General features: G+C 44.9%; 1 protein-coding gene across 6 annotated transcripts in view; it reads left to right on the forward strand.

The window, feature by feature from the left end:
• DNM2 (dynamin 2) overlaps positions 1-23,803 on the forward strand; it is a 244,936-nt gene that overhangs the window by 171,020 nt on the left and 50,113 nt on the right. For all 6 annotated transcript variants that reach the window (XM_089656333.1, XM_089656334.1, XM_089656336.1 and 3 more), the window contains 2 exons: positions 14,497-14,610; positions 20,728-20,837. In XM_089656333.1, the coding sequence (XP_089512459.1) occupies positions 14,497-14,610; positions 20,728-20,837 (224 nt within the window). The remainder of the gene's footprint in view (positions 1-14,496; positions 14,611-20,727; positions 20,838-23,803) is intronic.

Here is a 23,803-nt window from a genome sequence, read left to right on the forward strand (position 1 = left end):
GATGGGCTTTTTTTTTTATCACTTCCACATTGTGAGTTTTACTATTTGTGGCTTATTAAATATCTTTTTATACTGCACTTAGAAGGCGCCTCTCTCTCTCTTTCCTTATTTTTCATTTAAGTCCACAACAACTTTCCCCCCCATCCCCAGTGCTGTTTACCACAACACACAAATGTTTTACATCTCTGCATCGTGCTGGGCTATGTGTTTAAAGAGTTAATTCACCTTTACTGAAAAACTGCCTATGCAGGTAAGTCTATCTATAGCTAAAAACAAAGCTGTGCAGCGTTGACTAATAGTCTTGCTATAGGTGTAGGTCATTTACATACCTCCAAAAGCCTGGCTGAAAAAAATCACATAGGTGGTATCACCTCGCCCTGCCTTGCTGCTAAGACACTTCCAGCTGTTACTGTTCATTGCTATCACAGGAGTGAGCTCAGACCCCTACACATGTGATCCACTATCTCCTCCGTCACAGCATCACTGAGCTCAGAGCTACTGCGACGGAGATAGAGCGTATGTCTGAATCAGCTGGGAGTGCCTTAGCAATGTCCTAGCAATAAGGCAGAATGCAATGATGCCATATCTGGGATATTTGCACTCAAGCTTAAGGAGGTATGTAAATTGCCTACAACTGTAGCAAGGGCATTATTTTGTTCAAAACTGCAGTTTTCTTTTTATCTATAGGCTCCCCTTACCAGCAACGGTGGTAACGGTGAACTAACCCTTTAAAAATGCTGTGTCATTTAAAATGTGCATTGGTGTCAAAGGGCTGCCTTAACACAATGCTTGTTAACACGCATGTGGTTAGTGTGAGCAGGGAGACTTCTGTGCCCTCAGGGTACACTTATCAGCACTGCAGTCTAGCCTAAAATCCGACAGGGCGGTTGTACAGAAGTTAAGTAAGGTGACTTCTGTACAACCACAGTGCCAATGCATGGATCGAAATTCTGGTGGTTCCTGCTGAGCCAGCCAAATTTTGATCCATTTACAGCCAGCTTTTAGTGTGCTGCTGTTAAGCATGTGTAGTATGTTTATTTATCTTGGCATTGATGATGACTGCTGGCTTAGAAGTTGTGTATGTGCTGTGGAATGTGTCTGACTGTCCCTGTCTTTAGGCCCCATTTACACATCACACGTATTTTAACAAAACACATGAAGATGCATTAAATCATACATCAAGCTGCTAAAAAAAATTGGATTGGCACAGAAGTGAAAGTGAGACATTATTGAATCTTGTGTCCTCACCATTCTTCTCTTCAATATGTTTTTCCCTGTTTTCTTCTTCAGGATTCCTGCAGCTCCATTCCTGTTAAAAGTCTTCATTTACTCCTATCCCATACTAAATGCCTTTTATTTTCTATAGCCCCTTCTCTTCACTAAGCTTTTCTGCTGACAAAGACAACCTTTCTTGAGAGAAATGTGTTTCCATTGTTGAGCTCTCCTTGTCATGTTGATCCAGTGACTTCAGGACTTGAGTCACTGACATGGAACAAGTATAGAGCTAGGGAAGTCTGCGTTTCTCAAACTGTAATATGCCACATGTTTGAACAACATCCCGTGCGATAGCATGGGCCGTGACAGGTCCTCTTTATGTAGAGATCTGGGGTCTTTTTACAGCCCCGATTTCTCCCCTGGCCTCCAAAGCATCCAGTCAGCCTGAGATCGGTTTGATTAGATGCATGTACAAGCTGGTGACGGCTTGTCAACAGACTAAAATCCTTGTCTCTTCTAGTTTCTGTCAGAGAAGAAGGGCAAGCACTTCTATTGCGACCCGATCATTGTTCCCGGGTTCTCTGATCAGACAGAAAAGCCCTGGGAAGGCAGCAGCAGCAGGACAGGAGGAGCCCGTTCCACCTCCTGTAAAAGTGATTGTGCGGCTTTATTGCTACTGTGATCACTTTAATGTTATAGCAAATCAACATCACTAAAAAAATGATATCTTAGTCATTGCTGCAGCGATGACTGAGATATCACCCTTCCTGTCCAAGGATGTATACAGTGGGTATAGAAAAGAATGACTTTTTGTTGCCTTGCAGCTTGAAATGAAGATTGACACAGTTTTTGTTTTATCCAGCTGAATTTACTCGGTGTAACCTATAACATTTAGGTGAAAAATATCACACCAATGTGTCAGGAAAAAAATAATTCAAAAACAGAATCATTGAGTTGGACAAAGGATCAACCCTTGTGTCAGTATTTTGTTGAACCACCTTTTGCTTTAATTTCAGCCTTTAGTCTGTTGGGATTTGTCTCTGCTACCTTTGCACATCTACACTGTGTGCACAATTATTAAGCAAGTGAGTATTTTGACCAAATCATCATTTTTATGCATATTGTCCAACTCCATGCTGTATAAACTTGAATTCTTATTGGATTTAAGCATATCACGTGATATGTATTTGTGTAATGAGGGAGAGTGTGGCCTAAGGAGATCAACACCCTATATCAAGCTGTGCATAATTGGGCATCTTCTTTTTCTCAGGCAAAATGGGCCAAAAAAGGGATTGAACTAACTGAAAAGTCAAATTGTAAAAAGACTTTATTGTACATCACGGTACATAGAGCAGGCTATTCATGACAGTGTGGGTTATATGCCACCTATAGGTGACTATACACTGGCTGACCAATCGCAAAGGGAGTTCTCCCCTATATAACCCCTCCTACACAGGAAGTACTTCGTTTTTTTTTTCCTCCAGTGTCTGTAAGGTGGATGGTCACTGAAGTGTTGCATGTGCTCTTGGAGCATACCTGATGATCCAGATTGGTTCCTTTTGAGAATCAGGGATTTTAATCGGATTCGTTCGGAAAGCTGTTAGCCAAAATGGATGATACCCGAGCCTCGCTGGTTGAGGAGAAGAACCCTAGGAGTTTTGCCTTTAATGCAGCCTTATGGCGCTGGACCTTGTGCAATGGAACCCTGTGCAGTAAAATACTTACCAAGGTGTTTTCCAGCCAGGTACTGTACAGGTCCGAGGCAGTGGCCCCAGTTCAAAGAGGAACGAGTCCTTGAAGATCTGCATGACAAAACCCACCGTGATGGGTGAAGGTTGGACTCCTGTTATGATTGAGTCCTGCGGTGGGAATGCTAAGTTTACATTTGCAGTGTTTCTTTGAAAAATGTTACACCTGGAAATACCAGGTGTTGTAAGCTTTTCCCCTCCAGAGTGTTGAGACGGCTGTGTTTTGAGAAGTATCTCAGGCAGAGGATGCTAGGGCAGTCTCTGAGGTGAATCGAGACACTCGACAGGCTCAAAACCAAACGGGTGTGAGATCTATCTTCGATCTCAAGGCAGTAGATGTTCTACTGTTTCGATTGGGATTGGTCTGCTAAGTGGTGGCTTCTCTGCAAGAGAGAGATTTCGGGTGTCCATAGTTCTTAATGACGCATATCTTCGTGTGCCAATTTTGTAATAAAGAATCACCTGTTTTTTGTTTTGCGGCACTGCCCCTTGGGCTTGCCATAGGCCGCCAAGTGTCTGAAAAGCTTCCAGAGGACACAGGGTGGTGTCAATATCATAATACCTTAATGTACTTTTGCTCAGGGAGCAGTCCGTTTCAAGTTTAAAGTGAAATATAAACAAAGTATTCAGTTCATCTCTGCATGAGGAAATTGTATCTACATTGAAGTGGTTTCCTTTGTGCGGTTCCACTCCAGGTCTTTTGTAGAGGAACACCCTATCTGTCTGGACCATGAAGATCCAAGCATTGAATTGCCAAAGGGCTTTGTCCCCGGGGTATTGCAGAGTCTGAATTGGTGGTTGTTTAGTATTTGAAGAAGGGGTCATTTTACTTCCAGTAATGTGGAAGATGGTAACTATCGATGCCAATCTCTCTGGTTGGGGGGCTGGTTTAAAGGTAGCTACAGTTCAGGGGACTTTGTCTCCACAAGAGGGAGTATTGCCCATCAATGTCTTGGAACTTCAGGCAGTATGCTTTGCTCTGGATTATTGGGTGAATCCGTTTCACAGGTTTGTGATCAGGGTTTAGTCTGACAATGTCACAGCAGTGGCTTATATCAACCACAAGGGCAGCACCAGGAGTCATGTGGTTCAGGAAAAGGTGAACCACATTCTGTTTGGGGCAGAACAGCAAGTTCTGTCTCTGTCGGCAGTACATATTCCAAGTATAGGAAACTGGAAGGATTCCCCCAATCCCCCCCAGAGGTCAGCAGCTGATACTGGGAGACTGGTCCCTGCATCCAGAGACGTTCTCGGCAATCTGCCAGTGTTGGGGAGCTCTAGATGTGGATCTACTGACTTCTGTGGTTCTACAACAGGTTAGACAGGTTGTGTCCATGTTGAGAGTCCCATTGGCAATAGTTGTAGATGCACTGGTAACACCTTAGGGCCAGTTCCTCCTAATCTATGGCTTCCCCTGTTTCAACTATTGGCGTGTCTTTGTGCAGGGTCCAGGAGGAGGTAACAGTAATAATAGTAGTAGCTCAGCCTAGCCTAGGAGGGCTTGATACAATGACAGTGTATCTGGCAGGGGATGCTCCTTGGACACTTCCGGTCTGCCCAGACCTTTTTGTCTTGGGTCCATTAATGTATCCTGTATACTATTGCTAGGATTGAAGGCTTGGCTATTTAAGCCCAGGTCTGGTAAGATCGGGGGGTCTTGGACCTTGTTTTCTCAGCATTTTTAAGTGCTAGAAAACCGGCTTCAGGGAACTTCCATTACAGGACCTGGAAATGTTTTTTGCCTGGTGGGAAACCAGGAAGTGGCACCTGTGGAAATGTGTGATTGTAAGGGCTGACCTTAAGTACCCTTTATGATCAGATTTCGAATCTATCCATTTTTCTTCCTCAGAGACCGTTGTTCTCACTCCTTGATTGGCATTTCGTGCAGGGTGTAACACGGACGGTCCAATCTCTCAGGCCACCCTTGTGTCTTTGGGACATTGGCTGTCTTTGCATAGGCCGCCTTTTGAACCAGGTAAAGAAATGTAATCCTTTGACTTGGAAGGTGGCTTCTTTGGTTACTATTACTTTGGCAGGGAGAGTGTTGAAGATAGTGGCTCATATAGGGGAGAACTTCTGATTTGTTCTACCAGTGTCCATTCACCTATAGATGGCATATAACCCACATAGTCATGAATAGCCTGCTCTGTGTCCTGTGATGTACTCCAAGAAATGGATTTTTACAGGTAAGTATGTAAAAAAAAAAAAAAAAAAACTCCAATTTTCAGAGGGATGCAACACGCTTGAAATTGCTAAGATATTGGGGTGTTATCACAGAACCATCAAACAATTTGTTGCAATTTATGTCACAAGAAACGTGTTGAGAAAAGGATGCAAATTTACTTCCAAATATTTGAGAAGAATCAAACATGAAGCTACCAGTAACCTATTATCCTTCAGTCTTGTCATATTCCTGAACTTCAACCTACCTGGAGTGCCCAGAACTACAAGGTGTTTAGCGCACAGAGACATGGGCTACATAAAAAAGGCTGAAACTGCCACTGAACAAGACACAAGTTGAAATGTCTAGACTGGGTCAAGAAATATTTATTGGACTAATGAGATGAGTTACTCTTGACGGACCAGATGGATGGGCCTGTGGCTGAATCCTTAACAGGCGCAGAGCTCCACTTCAACTCAGACTCCAGCAAGGTGGAGGTGGGGTTCTAGTATGGGCTGGTATTATTAAAGATAAGCTAGTTGGACCTTTTCGAGTTGAAGATGGACTCAAAATCAACCCCCAAACCTTCTGCCAGTTTTTAGAAGACACTTCTTTCAACAGTGGTACAGGAAAAAGTCTGCATCTTTCAAGAAGACCATGATGTTTATGCGGGACAATGCTCCATCGCATGCATCAAAGTACTCCACTGCTGGGCTAGCCAGTAAAGGCATTAAAGATGAAAGAATGACATGGCCCCCTTTCCTCACCTGACCTAAATCCTATTGGGCCCTTCTTAACCAGGAGATTTACTGTTAAGGAAAACCGTACACCTCTCTGAACCCTGTGTGGGAAGCTGTGGTTGCTGCTGCACAAAAAGTTGATTGTCAGCAGGTCAAGAAACTGACAGACTCCATGAGTGGAAGGCTTGTGATTGTTATTGAAAGGAAGGGTGGCTATGTTGGTCACTGATTTTCTTTTTTGAAATGTCAGAAATGTTTATTTGTAAATTTTGAATTGTTTATTATTCTCACTTTAACAAATGAAAATATAGTGAGATGGGACAATTTTTGTTTTTCATTTAGCTGCATAATAATTCTGAACACGAATAGTTGCCGTATAATTGTGCACACATAGATATCCTCCTAAGAAAGCCAAAACCTCACTTTTACTTTCTTAAATATTCAGGTTTGAGGTTTATTAACATGTTGAACAACTACTGTTCCCTTGGTCAATTCAATAATGAAATTAATCCTCAAATATACAACTTGCCAAATAATTGTGCGCGCAGTGTAGACTTTACAGTATTTGCCCACTCTTTTCAGAACTGCTCAGGTTCAGTTAAATTTGATGGTGACTGTTTGTGGACTGCAGTCTTCAATTCATTCCACAGAATTTCAGTGGGGTTTAAGTCTGGGCTTTGACTAGGCCATGCAAGGACATTCACCTTTTTTCCTCTTTCAACCATGTGTGGTCATTTTTGCTGTGTTCTTTGGGTCATTGTCAGGTTGGAAGGTAAACCAACTTCCCATTGACCACTTTCTGTCAGAGGGCAGCAGATTTTCCTCAAGAATTGGATGGTATTTGCCCCATCCATTTGTTCTTTTATCCTGACAAGTGTTCCAGTCCCTGCTGCAGAGAAACTCCCCCACAACAGGATATTCCCACCTCCATGCTTTATTGTAGGAATGGTGTTATTTGGATGGTCAGCTGTATTGGATTTACATCAGACATATTGATTGGTGTTGAGGCCAAATCATTCAATTTTAGTCTCCTCTGACCATAATACCTTTTTCCATGTGGCCTCAGAATCTTCAAGGTGTGTTTTTTGGCAAAGCTCAGTTGTGACTGCATGTGGCCTTTTTTGAGGAGTAGCTTTTTTTATTGCAACCCTCTCATACAAGCCACATTTGAGGAGAATGTGAAATTTGTTGTCACATGCACACAATGTCCACTCAGCTACTCCCCACAACTGTTTCAGAGTTGCTGTAGTCTCTCTGACCAATTTGTTCCTGGCTCTTTCATCTAGTTTGGAGCAACGTCTTGATCCAGGGAGGGTCTGTGTTGTACCAGATACCTTCCACACATCCAATAATAGACTACACTGTGCTTCTAGGCATTGATAAAGCCTTTGAAATTTTCTTGTATCCATCTCCTGAGTTGTGCTTGCCGACAACTTATCCAGGAGATTGTGTGACAGTGCCTTGCCGACCCATAGTTGTTTGCATCAGTTGCATGACCAGCAACTGAAATGCTCCAGGAAAGCTCTTTTCATGCTGAGATAATCAAAATGACCACAGCTGATCACAGTTAAGTCAAATGGCTTTGTGTGATTAGCTACACCTGGTTGAGTTTACAAATCATTTTTAGGTGGGGGTGATCCTTTTTCCAATTCTGTGAGTCTGTTTTACAGCTGAATTAACAAAAACTGTGTCTGTCTTCATTTTAGCAAAGCAACAAATTTAATTTTTTTAAAGGAGGGTGACTCTTTTCTATACCTACTGTATGTACGCATGGCGAACAGAAATCTGTTAAAGCGATTTCTAAAGGTTTATTTATTTGTAAAATAACACGTTATACTTACCTGCTGTGTGCAGTGGTTTTGCATAGTGCAGCCTGGATCCTCCTCTTCTTGGGTCCCCCGCTGGCGTTCCTGTCTCCTCCTTTCTGTCGGGTGCCCCCATAGACAGGCAGCTTGCTATGGGGGCACCAGAGCAGGCGGTTCCCAAGCCGCTGCTCCATGTGTCCATTCACAAATGGAGCTGAGGGTTGGCCCTGCCCCCTCTCTCCCCTCACTGGCTGACTGACTGACTGACAGCAGCATCTCAGCCAATGAGGAGGCAAAGACCCATGACAACTGAGGTTGTTGTGCACATCGATGGATTGCTATGGGGCTCAGGTAAGTAATGAGGGGGCTGGGAACACTGCTGCACACAGATTATTTACCTTCATGCATAGAATACAAGAAGGTAAAAAACCTTGAGCCTTTACAACCCCTGTAAAGTTCAGCCTGGGTGGCAACAATGACTCCCTCCAGAGATATTGTGAAGGAGTGAGCATAACCACACAAGAACAGAAAGTGTATTAGTGGCAGGATCACCAGGTGAAAACAAAGGAGGAAAAGTAATAAACCTAGTAGAGAACTCCTCTAAAGACTGATAACCTACAATATATTACATTTTTGTATTTGAGTATAGACACTTTAAGGTTTTTGTGTTCTATTACTCCAGTTATTACGGTACTTTACTTTCCCAAAATCCCTTTCTATTAGCAAGCTCTCCTACTATTGAAGATATTCTTTCCCATAATCCCTTTATTTCTCCCAAGGTCTCTTGCTACTAATCGCCTCTCTTCCCAGAACCTTTCTTTACAGCTCGCTGCTAAGTGTCTTCTCTTGTTAAGAATCTTTGTATCTTTAATCCATGCTTTCCTGCTACTGAATGCCTTCTGTTTCACATAATCCCTCTTTTCTAAACTAGATTGCTCTCCATATTGCCATAATCCTTTTTTTATTTGTCCCAAAACCAGTATTAGGGCTTTCCCTGTATCCCTTTGCCTCTTGCCCCCCATGCTCCCTTTGGTCTTACTGATGATCCTCTTAAAATATATTCTGGTAGTATACCTAAAAGTCAAGGATTGGCGTGACATCTTTTGGAATTAAAGTAAATCTGGCAAGTGTGCTTTGTTTTTTATGTCCATTTAGGATTAAAGCCTTTAAAATGCCACTAAACTATATCCTTCTCCCAAATAAACCGTACCCATCCACTACTTGCAGGCCTTATCTGTTTTTCTTGAATGTCTCCTTTTCCCTCTCATTTCTGAGTGTTTGGAGCAAGCAGTGCACATTATTTGTGGTTCGTTTACACTACAAATCCCATACTCTATCTCAGGAGTGAGCAAAAGAGTGGGACCATGGAGAACAAAGGGAACACACTCAAATAGAATATTTTTTTAAAATCAGAGTTTGGTGTCACTTCAATATTCAAGTCTGTATTCAGGTGTATTCCAGCAGCTGCCAATGGATGCTGAGCATATTCTTAACGCTCCATTAACATCCAACTACATACTGAACATTGAGTCTAAATGCATTGTTATCTTTCTTTTTCTTAAGCCCTGATGAAAGGGGTGGAGCCCCCCAAACATGTTGGCTTTGGAAACCATCATTGGAATAAAATTGTATTTGGAGATGAATATTAAGGTGTGGCGTCTCCATTCTAAATTCACTTCTACATATCCTAAACCCAAGTTGATCTTGGAAACTCTTTTTGGTGTGCAGAAGCTGCCACGACCCATCTTTACAGTCACACCATTATCATTCAGTATTATCCATTAAAAACATTTACCAAACAGAGGGTTTTCAGCACCTTGCATCCACTTTTCCAAATGTTTGTTGTTTGTGAGCAGTGTTGGAGAACCTAGATGATCTCTACAGTTGGTCTGTATCCAACCAAAGAGATCCTTTACTACATAATTTTTGGTAGACCTAAAGGACATTGTACATTCGGATTGTGTATATGGTGAACCTAAATCTCTCCAAACCCCAACAGGTCTAAGGGTCACCATACGCATTACAGTCTGACCATGTAATCTTTGTACAATCGGCTTTAGATCTACCAAGCCTAAAAAGGGCCTATCTAAATTATACAATAAGACATGACCTTGCACTACATTCTTGTTGGTAGATCTAAAGGCGATTGTGCAACCAGATTGTAACATGTTAGGTGAGCTTAACACTTCCATGCAGTCAGCATTTAAGTTTTCACATTCACATCTTGTCCCTTAAGCCTCGTTCACAGTGATGAAGCAAATCCTCCCACATAAGCTGTGTCTGTGTATTTGCAGCCCTTTCTTCTCTGGAGCCTCTAAACCAAGTGTTTGTGGGGAAGCTGTCACAGATGTGGGGGTCTCTAGGGGTGGTGTGAGGATACTCAGAAACATGCTACATCCTAAATACAGGTTTATCATGTTCCTAAAGGCAAACTTATCCTAAAAAGTTAAAAGAAAGGGGGGGGACCTCATTGCTGGGTGCACATTTTATAGGAACTTAACACCCACTAGTGGGCCTTATTCCATCAAGGAAAATGAATGAACGATTCGGTTTAGAAAAATGTGCATTATATTATGATTGTAATTCTAATGGGTTTAAATTCTTAGTGTAGTTTTCTTGGAGGAATGCTTTCTCATTTGCATCTCCCTATAGACCTTTCTGTTGAATTCCATCATGAAACGTGGTTTTCCTTCAGTGGCTAAAGAATGGTTTGTCTTGTTGCAGAATCCAAGTTCACGATTGCTTGAACCTGTTGAGTTTTCTGTCCTGTCCCCCATTCCTGGTCTTATCTCACAGTCACTTGTCACAAGTTACAAAATGGACTGCCTACACAATGAAGGAGATGTCACCGATATTATTAATCATAGGGGCAATGTCAGGGCTGAATCCTGCAGGACATCTCTTGGAAGGGGTTAGCAGGCAAACTTGAAAGCCACCTTTAAATTCTAAAGGAGCTTTATGTTTTTGTTTTGGGTAGAAGAAAACACTTCCATTACGCTCCCATCTGACTGCGTGTCTATTGAGCTGTGCTTTACACTTGGTATTAAGCTTTGTTCACCCGAAGACAATGCAGTTATATGGGACAGCAATTACCTTAATTCATAGCATTTCCATCCAGAATCACACTGGATAGAAAATTTGCAAGATATCTGTTTTTTGTTTTTTTTTTTTAAAAAAAAGGTGTGTGCTCCTGGGCTATCGTACTTGCTGTTGCTTTACAACCTCAAACTTTATTGGTGACGAGCAAGTACAGTCATGGCCGAAATTGTTGGCACCCTTGATATTTCTCCAGGAAATCATGTATTTCTCACGAAACGTATTGCATTAACACATGTTTTGCTATACACATGTTTATTCCCTTTGTGTGTATTGGGACAAAACAAAAAAAGGGAGGAAAGAAAGCAAATTCGACATAATGTCACACAAACCTCCAAAAATGGGCTGGACAAAAGTATTGGCACCCTTTCACAACTGCGGATAAATAAGAATGTTACAAGCATGTGATGCTCCTGTAAACTCACCTGGGGCAAGTAACAGGTGTGGGCAATATAGAAATCACACCTGAAAGCAGATAAAAAGGAGAGACGTTCACTTAACCTTTGCATTGTGTGTCTGTCTGTGCCACACTAAGCATGGACAACAGAAAGAGGAGACGAGAACTGTCTGAGGACCTGAGAACCAAAATTGTGGCAAAATATCAACAATCTCAAGGTTACAAGTCCATCTCCAGAGAACTAGATTTGCCTTTGTCCACAGTGCGCAACATTATCAAGAAGTTTGCAACCCATGGCACTGTAGCTAATCTCCCTGGTCGTGGACGGATGAGGAAAATTGATGAAAGATTGCAACGCAGAATAGTCCGGATGGTGGATAAGCAGCCCCAAACATGTTCCAAAGACATTCAAGCTGTCCTGCAGGCTCAGGGAGCATCAGTGTCAGCGCGAACTATCCGTCGACATTTAAATGAAATGAAACGCTATGGCAGGAGACCCAGGAGGACCCCACTGCTGACACAGAGACATAAAAAAGCAAGACTACAGTTTGCCAAAATGTACTTGAGTAAGCCAAAAGCCTTCTGGGAAAACGTCTTGTGGACAGATGAGACCAAGATAGAGCTTTTCGGTAAAGCACATCATTCTACTGTTTACCGAAAACGGAATGAGGCCTACAAAGAACAAAACACAGTACCTACGGTAAAATATGGTGGAGGTTCAATGATGTTTTGGGGTTGTTTTGCTGCCTCTGGCACTGGGTGCCTTGACTGTGTGCAAGGCATCATGAAATCTGAGGATTACCAAAGGATTTTGGGTCGCACTGTAGGGCCCAGTGTCAGAAAGCTGGGTTTGCGTCCAAGATCCTGGGTCTTCCAGCAGGACAATGACCCCAAACATACGTCAAAAAGCACTCAGAAATGGATGGCAAAGAAGCGCTGGAGAGTTCTGAAGTGGCCAGCAATGAGCCCAGATCTAAATCCCATTGAACACCTGTGGAGAGATCTTAAAATTGCTGTTGGGAAAAGGTGTCCTTCCAATAAGAGAGACCTGGAGCTGTTTGCAAAGGAAGAGTGGTCCAAAATTCCGGGTGAGAGGTGTCAGAAGCTTATTGATGGTTATAGGAAGCGACTGATTTCAGTTATGTTTTCCAAAGGGTGTGCAACCAAATATTAAGTTAAGGGTGCCAATACTTTTGTCCAGCCCATTTTTGGGGTTTTGTGTGACATTATGTCATATTTGCTTTTCTGCCTCTGTTTTATATTTGTTCCAATACATACAAAGGGAATAAACATGTGTATAGCAAAACATGTGTTAATGCAATACCTTTTTTGTGTGAAATACTTGATTTTCAGGAAAAATATCAAGGGTGCCAACAATTTCGGCCATGACTGTATGTGCATTTCAGGTGTCAGGACATATAATCATATGCCTATTCTGGGGTCACTCTCCCTAGGTAGTAAACCACAGATGATGGTGATGGCCCTGCAGCGTGTACCGCTCTGTTATATATAACTGACAAATTTGAAGCAAATTTGTGCTTTATCCCTGTAGGGCAAAGTAATAGGTTGGCTTTAAGTTCCTTCTACTGCAGCAGCAAGTATTTCTTTACGTAGGTCAGTCACCCAGTATTGCGTACCCATGCAATTTTCTCCCTTTCCTCTCATTTGACAGTGCTGGTGCTCTACGGATGCCCCAGTGATGTCATATGGATTTGGAGACTGGGTATTCTAAGATACTACTACAGAAAGCTTGTGCAATGCTTCTTTCCCTTGTTCCCAGTGGCTCTATAGAGTGGCGAAGGAGGGAAAATAGGGCAAATATATGCTGCAGGAACTCCTAAAAAGAGCTGCACTGTGCGGAAGCAGATCCCTGACATTGCTCTGAGCCAAAATTTCTCTGTGATCTCTATGAACAGCGGACTGATTTCTGGAAATGTTAGGGGAACTGGTGGTGTTGTGGTGTTGGAGGTGAGGCATTTCAATGACTGTACAATCAGCTTGGTTTATAGATTGGTTGTTTTTGGGGTTTTTTTTGTTTTTTATGGTTACTAAGTGAAATTTCTGTAAAGATCTGAAGCTCCCTGCCTGCCCAGAAATTATCTGCGTAACTCCAAGAGTTCTTTTTTTTATGTTTTTTTTTTTTTTTAATTTTATATAGTTCTTGGGCGTAACTAGAACAGGATCCTATGTAGAAAATAAAGCCAAATAAAGAATTCAGAAAAAAACAATATATATATATCTATATATCTATATCTGGAGGGTGTAGATCCTGTGCTTGGCCCTACCAGTGATGAAGTCTTGATAATATTTTGGAAATGTGGTGCTTCAGGCCTGCTCTTATCCTCTGTGCCTCCATACTGTTTGCAGCAAGTTGGGCTGTAGACCTGTTGGTTATGAGACTTGGCTGTCATTGAGCACCTCTATGGCCAAACTTTTCTGCAACCTGGCATACAGGTTTGATTCTAAACCTTATGTACCATAATGGGCTACAGAAATGTGATGGTTTGTGCCAGTAATAATCATCATTTAAGTGTTTTTTTGGGTTTTGTTTTTTTTTAATGTTTAAGTAAATGAAAAGGGAGAATTTTGATGGTTGATACAAGCAGTTGTTTCACTACAACAGCAAAAGGAGGGAGCATGTAGAATTAACTTTTCAGCAGCTTAGGGGAGTTTAATTTAAATGACAATAGCTGAATTTTACTTAATGTCTATAGCTTTTTGAATTGGGTTACTTTAAGCCATCTTGGTCTTAAAGTGGAACTTTGGGCAAAATCTAAAAGATTACATATGTTGTAGTCTGTCAGTTCTAGTTTTTGGTTTTCAGAGTCTTCCTCTAACAAAATTATCTGGATCGTTTTGCCCATAATGTGTCCGTCTCCAAGCAAGTTTCATTGAACTTGGAGCACAGACACTCATGGGCTTGCTGATTAGTAACCAGTATGCAGGGGTGGACTGACCATTTGGAAACTCGGGCACTGCCCGAGGGCCTGGGGTCAGTAGGGGGCCCCATAAGATGCCCCTGGTGGCTTTTTTGAGTTTGGGCAAGGACACAGGGGCCCTATGATCCCCTATTGCCCAGGGGCCCCATGAGTTGTCAGTCCGCCCCTGCCAGTATGCTTTCATTGTTCTATCTGTACTAGGTGTCTGTTGGATGGGATTGCAAGGGACAAAAAGGAGTTTTTTTTTCTCCTGTTATTATTGCTAGGGCCTAGTGGCACAAGTTCTGATTTTAATAAGGATTTTACAGAAATAAACTAGTAGAGTGCCTACCACCCTTTTGTTTTCTATCTCCCATCCCCCATGTTGTACATTTTTCCCCTCTTTCTCTCTTCAGGTGATCAGGAGAGGTTGGTTGACCATCAACAACATCAGCATCATGAAAGGAGGCTCCAAGGAATATTGGTTCGTGCTGACAGCAGAGTCCTTATCCTGGTATAAAGATGAAGAGGTAAAGTGGGAGGACTAATAATGTTTGGATTCTGTACTTGTTACTTGCCGTAGATTTGGGTTTTATTTAGTAAAGATGTGTTAAAGCTGAACTTCATGAAGATTTTAAAGACACACATTGATGCTGCTATATATTCTCACATCATTATATGTGTATTTGTTTTTTTTTCTTAAATGCAAGCGGTGTAAGTGTAAGTAAATTTGACTTGGTATTGGCCTCTTGCAGCCCCTGTACAGCAGAGCTCAGACTGGTAGAGGGGACAATCTGCACAAGAAGCCAGTCAGCTATGCTAATAAAACCCGTCTGCTTCTTCTTACTTCACATTGGACAAGACCTGTACATTTTACTTTTAAGTAATAATGTTGGTAAAAAAAAAATGTAGCAGACCTCAGGACTTCATGTTGTAAAGACTCCTTTTCCAGCAGTTTCACATGGTCCCCTGATTGCTGGCTCTGCTTTCCAGTTTTTAGGGTGACTCCTTGACTTTTATGGTCTTATGGAGCCATCCTGTGGTTCATGCTCCAGAGAAAGGACTATGTAAGCTGTATGTGCCTGAGATTGAAAGCAGCTCCATTCATTTTGTGAATGACTGAGGGCACAGGCGAAGGGATGCTTGTATTTATACTGCAAAGGTGGGGATCATGTGACTTTTGTGGCGCAGTGGTGGGTGTGCACTATCTGCATGCAATGCAGGGAAGTGGAACAGGAGACAGAGGAGACTGGAGCTGCAATAGGATCAGCTGCTACATGTATATACAGGAAAATGTTTCTGGAAAGGGAGGCTTTATACTACCTAACCACAGCAGAAAAAAACATGTCTCCTGTCCTGCCAGAGAGGGCTATGCTGTGTGGCAGAGCCATGTAAATATCACGACTAGATGGACAGAAATTAAAAACATTTACTGGCAGGTAAAAGTTCTCCCTAATATGTATTTAACCTGCGTATTTAGCAGTTTTCCTGGAGTTCAGCTTTAACCACTTGCCTACCAGGCACTTATACCCCCTTCCTTACCAGGCCAATTTTCAGCTTTCAGCGCTGCCGCACTTTGATTGACAATTGCGCGGTCATGCAACATTGTACCCATATGAAATTTTGATCATTTTTTTTCTCACAAATAGAGCTTTCTTTTGGTGGTATTTAATCGCCACTGGGCGCTTTACTTTTTGCGCTATAAATTAAAAAAGTGCAAAAAATTTGAAAAAAAAAAAAAAGTTTATTTCTTTTATAAAATTTTTCAAACAGGTATTTTTTCTCCTTCACTGATTTGCATTGATGAGGCGGCACTGATGGGCATTGATGAGGCGGCACTGATGGGCACTGATAGGCGGCACTGATGGGCACTGATAGGCAGCACTAAAGGGCACTGATAGGCAGTACTAATGAGGTGGCACGGATAGGCGGCACTGATAGACAGCACTAATTAGGGGTCACGGATAGGCGGCACTGATAGGTGACACTGATGATGGGTACTGATAGACGGCACTGACTGGCATCACTTCTGGGCACTGACTGGCATCACTTCTGGGCACTGACTGGCATCACTTCTGGGCACTGACTGGCATCACTTCTGGGCACTGACTGGCGGCACTGACTGGCACAACCCCTGGGCACTGGCTGGTGGCACTGGCTGGTGGCACTGGCTGGTGGCACTGGCGGGCGGCACTGGTGGGTGGGCACAGGTGGGTGGCACTGGTGGGCACAGGTGGGTGGCACTGGTGGGCACAGGTGGGTGGCACTGGTGGGCACAGGTGGGTGGCACTGGTGGGCACAGGTGGGTGGGCACATGTAGGTGGCACTTCTGGGCACAGGTGGGTGGCACTGCAGAGTGGCACAGGTGGGTGCACTGCTGGGCACAGGTGGGTGCACTGCTGGGAACGGGTGGGCGGGGCTAGTGGGCGCACTGCTGGGCGGAACTTGCGGGTGTCACTGCTGGGCACCGATCATCAGGGCACTGATCATCAGTGCCCTGATGATCGGTGCCGATCCCCGCTCTGACAACTGCCGGTTTTCGGCAGTACTTTCCTCACGATCTGACAGCGTGAGGAAAGTGCAGCCAAGAACCGGCACTTGCATTTCCCTGTGATCAGCGTGTCATTGGACACCGCTGATCACGTGGTAAAAGGCCGGTGGGATCGGCCTTTCACCACATCACGTGATCAGCTGTGTCCGTAGGACACAGCGATCACGGAGATCGCCGGGTGCGCGCCCCCTGGGGCGCGCAGGAGAGCGCGTTCTGGGAGGACGTCATATGACGTCCACTCAGAACTGGCCGGCCGCGGTGAAGCCGTCATTCGGCTATGCGCGGTCGGCAAGAGGTTAATGTGTTAAATGAGAAGAGAAATCTTTACTCTTCAAAGTAACTTGTTTAACTAATAAACCCTGGCATGTTAAACTAGTGTAGTGCCGTGTATTCCCAGAGTGTATCCTGACCGTCGCTGTGCATATAATGATGAATCCAAATACTACGATAGACCAAGATTTATTGTAGAACATTGACTCCAGAACACTGGGCCATTTTTCCCTTGTGTCATTGGGCTGATGGATCCTTTAGTTGTCTTTAATAAAGAGAGTAGGGGCGCACCCACTTAACCGTAAAACACATCTGGGGGTTACATTTTGAAGTTTAACTTCTCATTTGAACAGTGAAAAAAATCTTAGGTATATCCTGTTGCCCATACATTTACCTGTTTAACCGACTTTTGTCTTTTTTTTTTTTTTTTTAATTTTGTAATTTTTGTTTTCTCTGAAGTTGTGCAAGAGGAGCTTAACCTCAAAATGTTGTTCAGATGCACTGCATGTCTCTTAAGGATGTTGCAGGTTTTGTGTCTGCAGCTGCAGTAAGGTCAGGGTGACTGCAGCAGCCATTTTTTTTCTGTGCAGGTATGGAGTCTTCTTTTAAGGCCCCATGCACACCAGGTGCACAAGATCCCAGCATTTTGCTGCAAGTGGATGGCACAGGTCCACCATCCAGCGCTGCTGCCAGCAGCCTGTGGAACTCAAACTGAAAGTTTCTGCAGCTGGACAGTACATGGCGTGTTACTAACGTTTAGGGCAGCATGTGCCCAGGGATGAATGCCCAGAATGCAGACTGCTTGCATTCTCAGTATTTGTCCCTGGACACATGCTGCCCTGAGCGTTAGTACACTCTATCCGCAGCAGTTTTCAGCTTTCTTTAGATTTCTACAGGCTGCTGGTAGTGGGGCTGAATGGTGCGCCTGTACTATCTGCTTGAAGCAGAATGCCGTGATTTTATTCATCAGGGCAAAAACACCCAGCGTGCATGGGGCCTTAAAAGGAGACTCCATATCTGTACAGAAACAAGTGCACACAAAACACTGGAATCTCATGCATCGGGGCTAAACACCCAGTAGGCATATGAGGTCCTATTGTGATCCCTCATGGTGATCAGCAAAATAAAGTGGGACAAGGAGGGCTCAGTGACTTGGAGAGCCATTAGAGTTTGACAGTTGATAATGCAGAACTGGGTTGACTGGCTCTGGTCACATTTGCAGTCTTCCCTTTAACCTTTAATTCTGTGACATATTCTATACACTGTTTTTGGACTAGTGAAGTATTTAGATAGCAAACAGCAGTTCTGTAATTGTAGCTTCAGTCTTCGGGATGAAACCAACACCTAAATAACATGAAATAGTTACACAACATAAGAACAGATTTTATTTAGAATGTCGCTGTACGATTGGAAAACAAAAAACAGGAGTGTCTTTTTAGAAGAGGCAGTGGCATTCTAGCATTAGCTCACACACATCTGCTTGCCATGTGTCTCCTGTTATCTTCATTGAGGTCCTGTGTGTCTTCATGTAGGCTGATGTCCATCCCAGTTTAACCAGTGTGTAGACTACTGTTCACTCACTGTCCAACGAACACGTAGTCTGAACACTGGGAGAACGGGGTCAGGCTCTGAATTGCAGAATCCCAGCCGGCGCGCTCAAGAAAATTCCTCGCCACTTCCTGTGCCTCTCAGAACTGCAGAATAGTCATGTCTTTGTGCCCCTTCGACCGCCAGATGTGCACCCGCCTTTGTTAGCGGAGTTAAATCTTCAAACTAACTTCTAGTAATTCGCCTCTAGCAATTTACTGACCTTGGCATCTAAGGCTGACCCTGAGGTCCTGTTAACCCTTTATATTGCTATCCTCACTAGACCTGATTTTCTCAAATCTAGAGCACAAGTGGAGTAAGCAAACCGTCTGATTAGCAAATGCAACAAAGGGGCTGGATTATGAAAAGTGGATCAAAGAAAACTTGAAGTGGCACTGTGTTCTGTAGTACCTCTCCTACTGTCACACAGCATGACAGATAAATCCAAATTGGTTTTTATGGGAGACAGCCACATTTATATTTTTATCCAGTTTTCATAAGTGACCCCAATGGCTTTTAACCCCTCTGTGCACTTTTAGCCTGGCATGGACAGGACTATTTTTTTTCACTCAGATGTAACAAAAGAAAGAATTTCAGGTTTTGCTACTGCTGGGCAGGTTTGAAAAGAGACTTGAACAGTTCTTCTAGTGATCACGACTTTGATGAACAGTTCTGAATCTGTAAAGAAAGGTGAGGAGGTTTGCAAGATGTGATGGCTTTTTATTGCTTTTTTTCTTAACACACTACATTACTCATTTACTTTGTGACACTCAGATCAGTGCACTAGTGAACATCATAATTTGTGAGCATTAAATGAGCCATTCACAGATTTTTATCTGACCCAACAAAAAAAAGACAACATTCAGATTACATCCTATCCAATTTTCATATTATATAGCTAATTCTCATTAATTTGACAGATTTGAATCTTACTGGGCAGCCAGCTGTAACCCTGATCATTCAGCAGATGTAATTGACTAAAGTATCACTTGATACTATAAAGCAATAATTATTCATCCCAAACTTTGTATTGGATGTTCCCCATAGAAAAAATAATTGAAAGTCCTTTCAAGCATGCATCACCAGATTCTGGCGGCAAAGAATTGCCGTGACTCCTTGCAGTGCTGAGATTAGAAGTAGCAGTGGCAGATCTCATGAGGGAGATGCAGGGAAGGGTAGAGAATTCTCTAAACCTAGAATTTGTTAGCTGCCCTCTCTGAGTGTAGTTACAAGCAGCAGGGAAAAGGCAGCATGCAGTTTTTTTGTAATCTGTAAGTAAAGTTTTTTTTTTTGTTTGTTTGTTTTTTTTGCATTGCTCCAGTTTTTATACTACGTTCTCTGTCTCGCTTACGAAAAAAGTGAGGGCGGACTCAGCTCCACTCACACTTAGACCTAGTGTTGAATTCCCCTTTCTCCATAACACTCATACAGCATTCTCAACAATCATCCTAAATCCATACAGAGACTCTCCCATAAATAACTGGATGGAATACTTTTCTCCGGTGTGTTTATCGTGCATTAGGTAACCAGAAAGCAATGCTGTTCTTGCACTTTACTTTTATCCTGAGCCTCACCCCAGCACCCACCCTTTCTATGGATCCCCGTTCATGCTGTAGGAGGAGGTCGCAAGCAGATTACCTACCCAAAAACAACCCCAGCTGCGGCTCTTACCAGGCTTCCCTATATCGCTGCAGGAGTGGATGCTGCAGAGCGAGCCCAGGGATATCCAGGCTCCTGTGACGTGGCATTGAAATGCTCGCAGCCTCCGGAGCACATTTGTGGCTCTACAGGAAGTGAGAGAGGAGGGGTTAAGAGGCTGGGGGGCTCTGCATCCAGCAGCCTCCATGTGGAAGCAGCATAGGCCTCCGCCAAAAGTCCTCCCAGACACTTAAACTGTTCCAGATGTTGCATCGCTACCCGTAACATAAGCTGCCTTGCATTAACTGTTTTCTCTCCTGGAAGCTCGCAGTTGTTCCGCTGAGTGCTACCATGGCCGGCAGAAGTTTTAAAAAGTTTGTATAAAAATAAGTGATTTTTTTAGACTATATATTAAAGCTTTTTTGCTTACAAGTCACTAGTAACTTATTTTATTAAATATAAAATTACTAATAAGGAATTGTAATAATGTGTTGCCCACTGGTGCCGCATTTTCAAGATTTCATCGGGAACAGAAAGTGGTACCTGTGGCTGATAACTTTTACTCCATCACACGTTGATGAACTCTCCTCTGCCCCTGCAGGAGAAAGAGAAGAAGTACATGCTGCCTCTTGACAACCTGAAGATCCGAGATGTAGAGAAAGGGTTCATGTCCACCAAACACATCTTTGCCATTTTTAACACAGAGTCAAGGTGAGCAGCCAGGGGGCCATGTGTAAGTTGCCTGTTACGGATTTATATTGTACTGGGAATTAATATGCCTTATTGAAATGCAGGTTTGGTTATATGAGCTCCAGGTTCCTTTTATACATTTTGTATTCATTTATTAGATATGTCAGCATATGTTCTGCTTAGTGTATGTATGTCCAGCCAAAACATCTGTTTTTTGAGGGGGGTGGTTTCTTTTGTTTTTTTTGATTACAGTGGGGAAAGTTTAAATTACTTATCAAGCTGTATTTCTGTATGGGGTTCTATTGTAGAGATTTGTTTGGTCATAATAACCATGAAGTGGCGAGCGAGTGACCAGATATGATTATTGCACCACATCCCTTAAAATTGCAAATATTCAATAGAGAAGATGGGACTTTCAAGGTGCATAGACATGAATGCCACACATTAAAAGTTATATAATTTGTATTTCGTATTTTGGTAAAAAACAAAGAGAGGAAAAAATACAGAAACATAAAAACAATTTCAATTCTAAGAATACACATGCGTGTACACACAGACATGCGTTAGGAGCTCCTGCGCTCCTAGCCCCAATCCGCTGCCATCCGGCCCGCAGTGGATCCCAGCGGGGCCCCTAAGACACTCCCGGCCCAGCCCGACCACCAGGGAAGGCTTCTGGACCTTTTCCCGGAGCTCCGGGAATCGCGGCCTACCCGCGCACCTGAAGCCAGGGCCTCAATTTTTGCCGCGACCAGACCGCATCGCCGAACATCCGCCCGGACCGTCTCCGCTCTGCCCACCGGGTACCACCGACCTGCCTGCCTGCCCAGGGCCCTCCCCATCAGCCCTGGGTCCTCGTTGACTACCCTGGACCACCAGGAACAGCAAGGACCACCAAGCTGACAGCAGCCCAGGACCACCCCAGGATACCTGCACGGCAGCACCACCAGAACGGGTAAGCTGCCACCACCGATCCCCACAGACCTGCCAGCCTCCGCAGGGCCCTCCCCACTAGCCCTGTGTCCATCCCTGACCACCAGGAACCAGCTCAGGCCCACTGATCGCTGCTCCGCTGCCCAACCCATACATCGGTTCTGGGCCCACCCCTGGACACCCTGCACCCAGCTACCGGACACCCAGCTACCACCCCTGGACACCCAGCTACCGGACACCCAGCTACCGGGCACCCAGCTACCACCCCTGGACACCCAGCTACCGGGCACCCAGCTACCACCCCTGGACACCCAGCTACCGGGCACCCAGCTACCACCCCTGGACACCCAGCTACCGGGCACCCAGCTACCACCTCTGGACACCCAACACCCGGACCACCCAGCTACCACCTCTGGACACCCAACACCCGGACCACCCAGCGAATCAAGACGTCGCCCAGCGAATCTCCCGGACCACCCAGCGAATCTCCAGTCACCGAGCCGCCAGCATCACCAGACGCCGTGCCTACCAACACCCCCAGACATCGCACCCTACGACCCCTCCACTCGCCGATCCACCGGACCCACTGAAGACGCCTCGGACGCCAGCATACTGCACCCACAGATTGCAGCTACAGAAGGACTCTAGTGGACTCCACGGTGATACAGACTCTCCACATCACCTCGCCCTGACCCATATCCCTTCACCTCCCCTGACCCGAACAGCACTGCACTCCCCCCAGCATGCCACCTGCACTTCTCCTCCTCGTTTTCCTCTCCTCCATCCCAAAAATCGCCTCCCTCTACCCGCCCACCCCCCCAAAACAGCTCTACATTGCCCCTTCACTTCTGCCCTCTCCCCACTACGGCACTCACCACCTCCTCCTGGTACTCCACTCCCCGGTCGACTGACGTGCCACCACTACCAGACCCACACGCTCCTACACCTCCCATTCCCATGCCACCCTCCTCACCCTTCTCCTATCCGCTGGGGACATCTCCCCGAACCCTGGCCCCTCACCACCTCTCCCCCCTCCAGGAACCCCCCCTCCAGGGACCCCCCTGCCCCCGCTAGCCGCCGCAACCCCCTCAACCTCATACCTGTGCACCTCCTCCCCGCATCCATCCCCCCTCTCTCGGTTGCACTTCTGAACGCCCGTTCGGTTTGCAACAAACTAACTGCCATCCATGACCTCTTTATCTCCCGCTCCCTCAACCTCCTAGCCATCACCGAAACCTGGGTACAGGCCACTGACACTACCTCCCCTGCGGCACTCTCCCATGGAGGTCTCGTCTGGTCCCATTCACCAAGACTGAGCGGTCACAAAGGTGGTGGTGTCGGCCTGCTCCTATCACCGCTGAGCACCTTCCAGGTCCTCCCTAACCCCCCCTCCCTAACCTTCTCCTCCTTCGAGGCTCACTGCATCCGGCTCTTCTCACTCACCCCCCTAAGGATCGCAGTGATCTACAGGCCCCCCGGATCCATAGCCCGCTTCCTGGATGACTTCGCCGCCTGGCTTCCCGTCTTCCTCTCCTCTGAGCTACCGACCATCATCCTCGGGGACTTCAACATCCCCATCAACGACAACACCCCAGCTACCTCCCAACTCCTCCACCTAACCTCCTCCTTCGCGCTCACACAATACACTCAATCCTCCACCCACATCAATGGGAATACCCTGGACCTCGTCTTCTCCCACTTCTGTATCCTTAACCACTTCACTAACACCCCCTTCCCTCTCTCCGACCACCACCTCCTCATGTTCTCCATCTCCCCTTCCCCTAACTCCCCCCGTGCGCCAAACCATCACCAGCCGCAACCTCCGCAACCTGCACCCGGCCCCCCTCCACTCGGCTGCCGACCGCTTACACGACAGCATCCTTCCACTGTCATGTCCTGACCTAGCCACCACCGCATACAACGACTCACTATCAGCTACCCTAGACTCTCTGGCACCCCTAACCACACGCAACATCAAACCCAGACCGCTCCAACCATGGCAGAACGACCATACTAAATGCCTCAAACGTCGCAGTCGTGCGCTGGAGAGACTATGG

This window comes from Staurois parvus, unplaced genomic scaffold (assembly GCF_062004578.1).
Source record: "Staurois parvus isolate SC_StPar_1 unplaced genomic scaffold, SC_StPar_1.0 ptg000900l, whole genome shotgun sequence".
NCBI lineage: Eukaryota > Metazoa > Chordata > Amphibia > Anura > Ranidae > Staurois > Staurois parvus.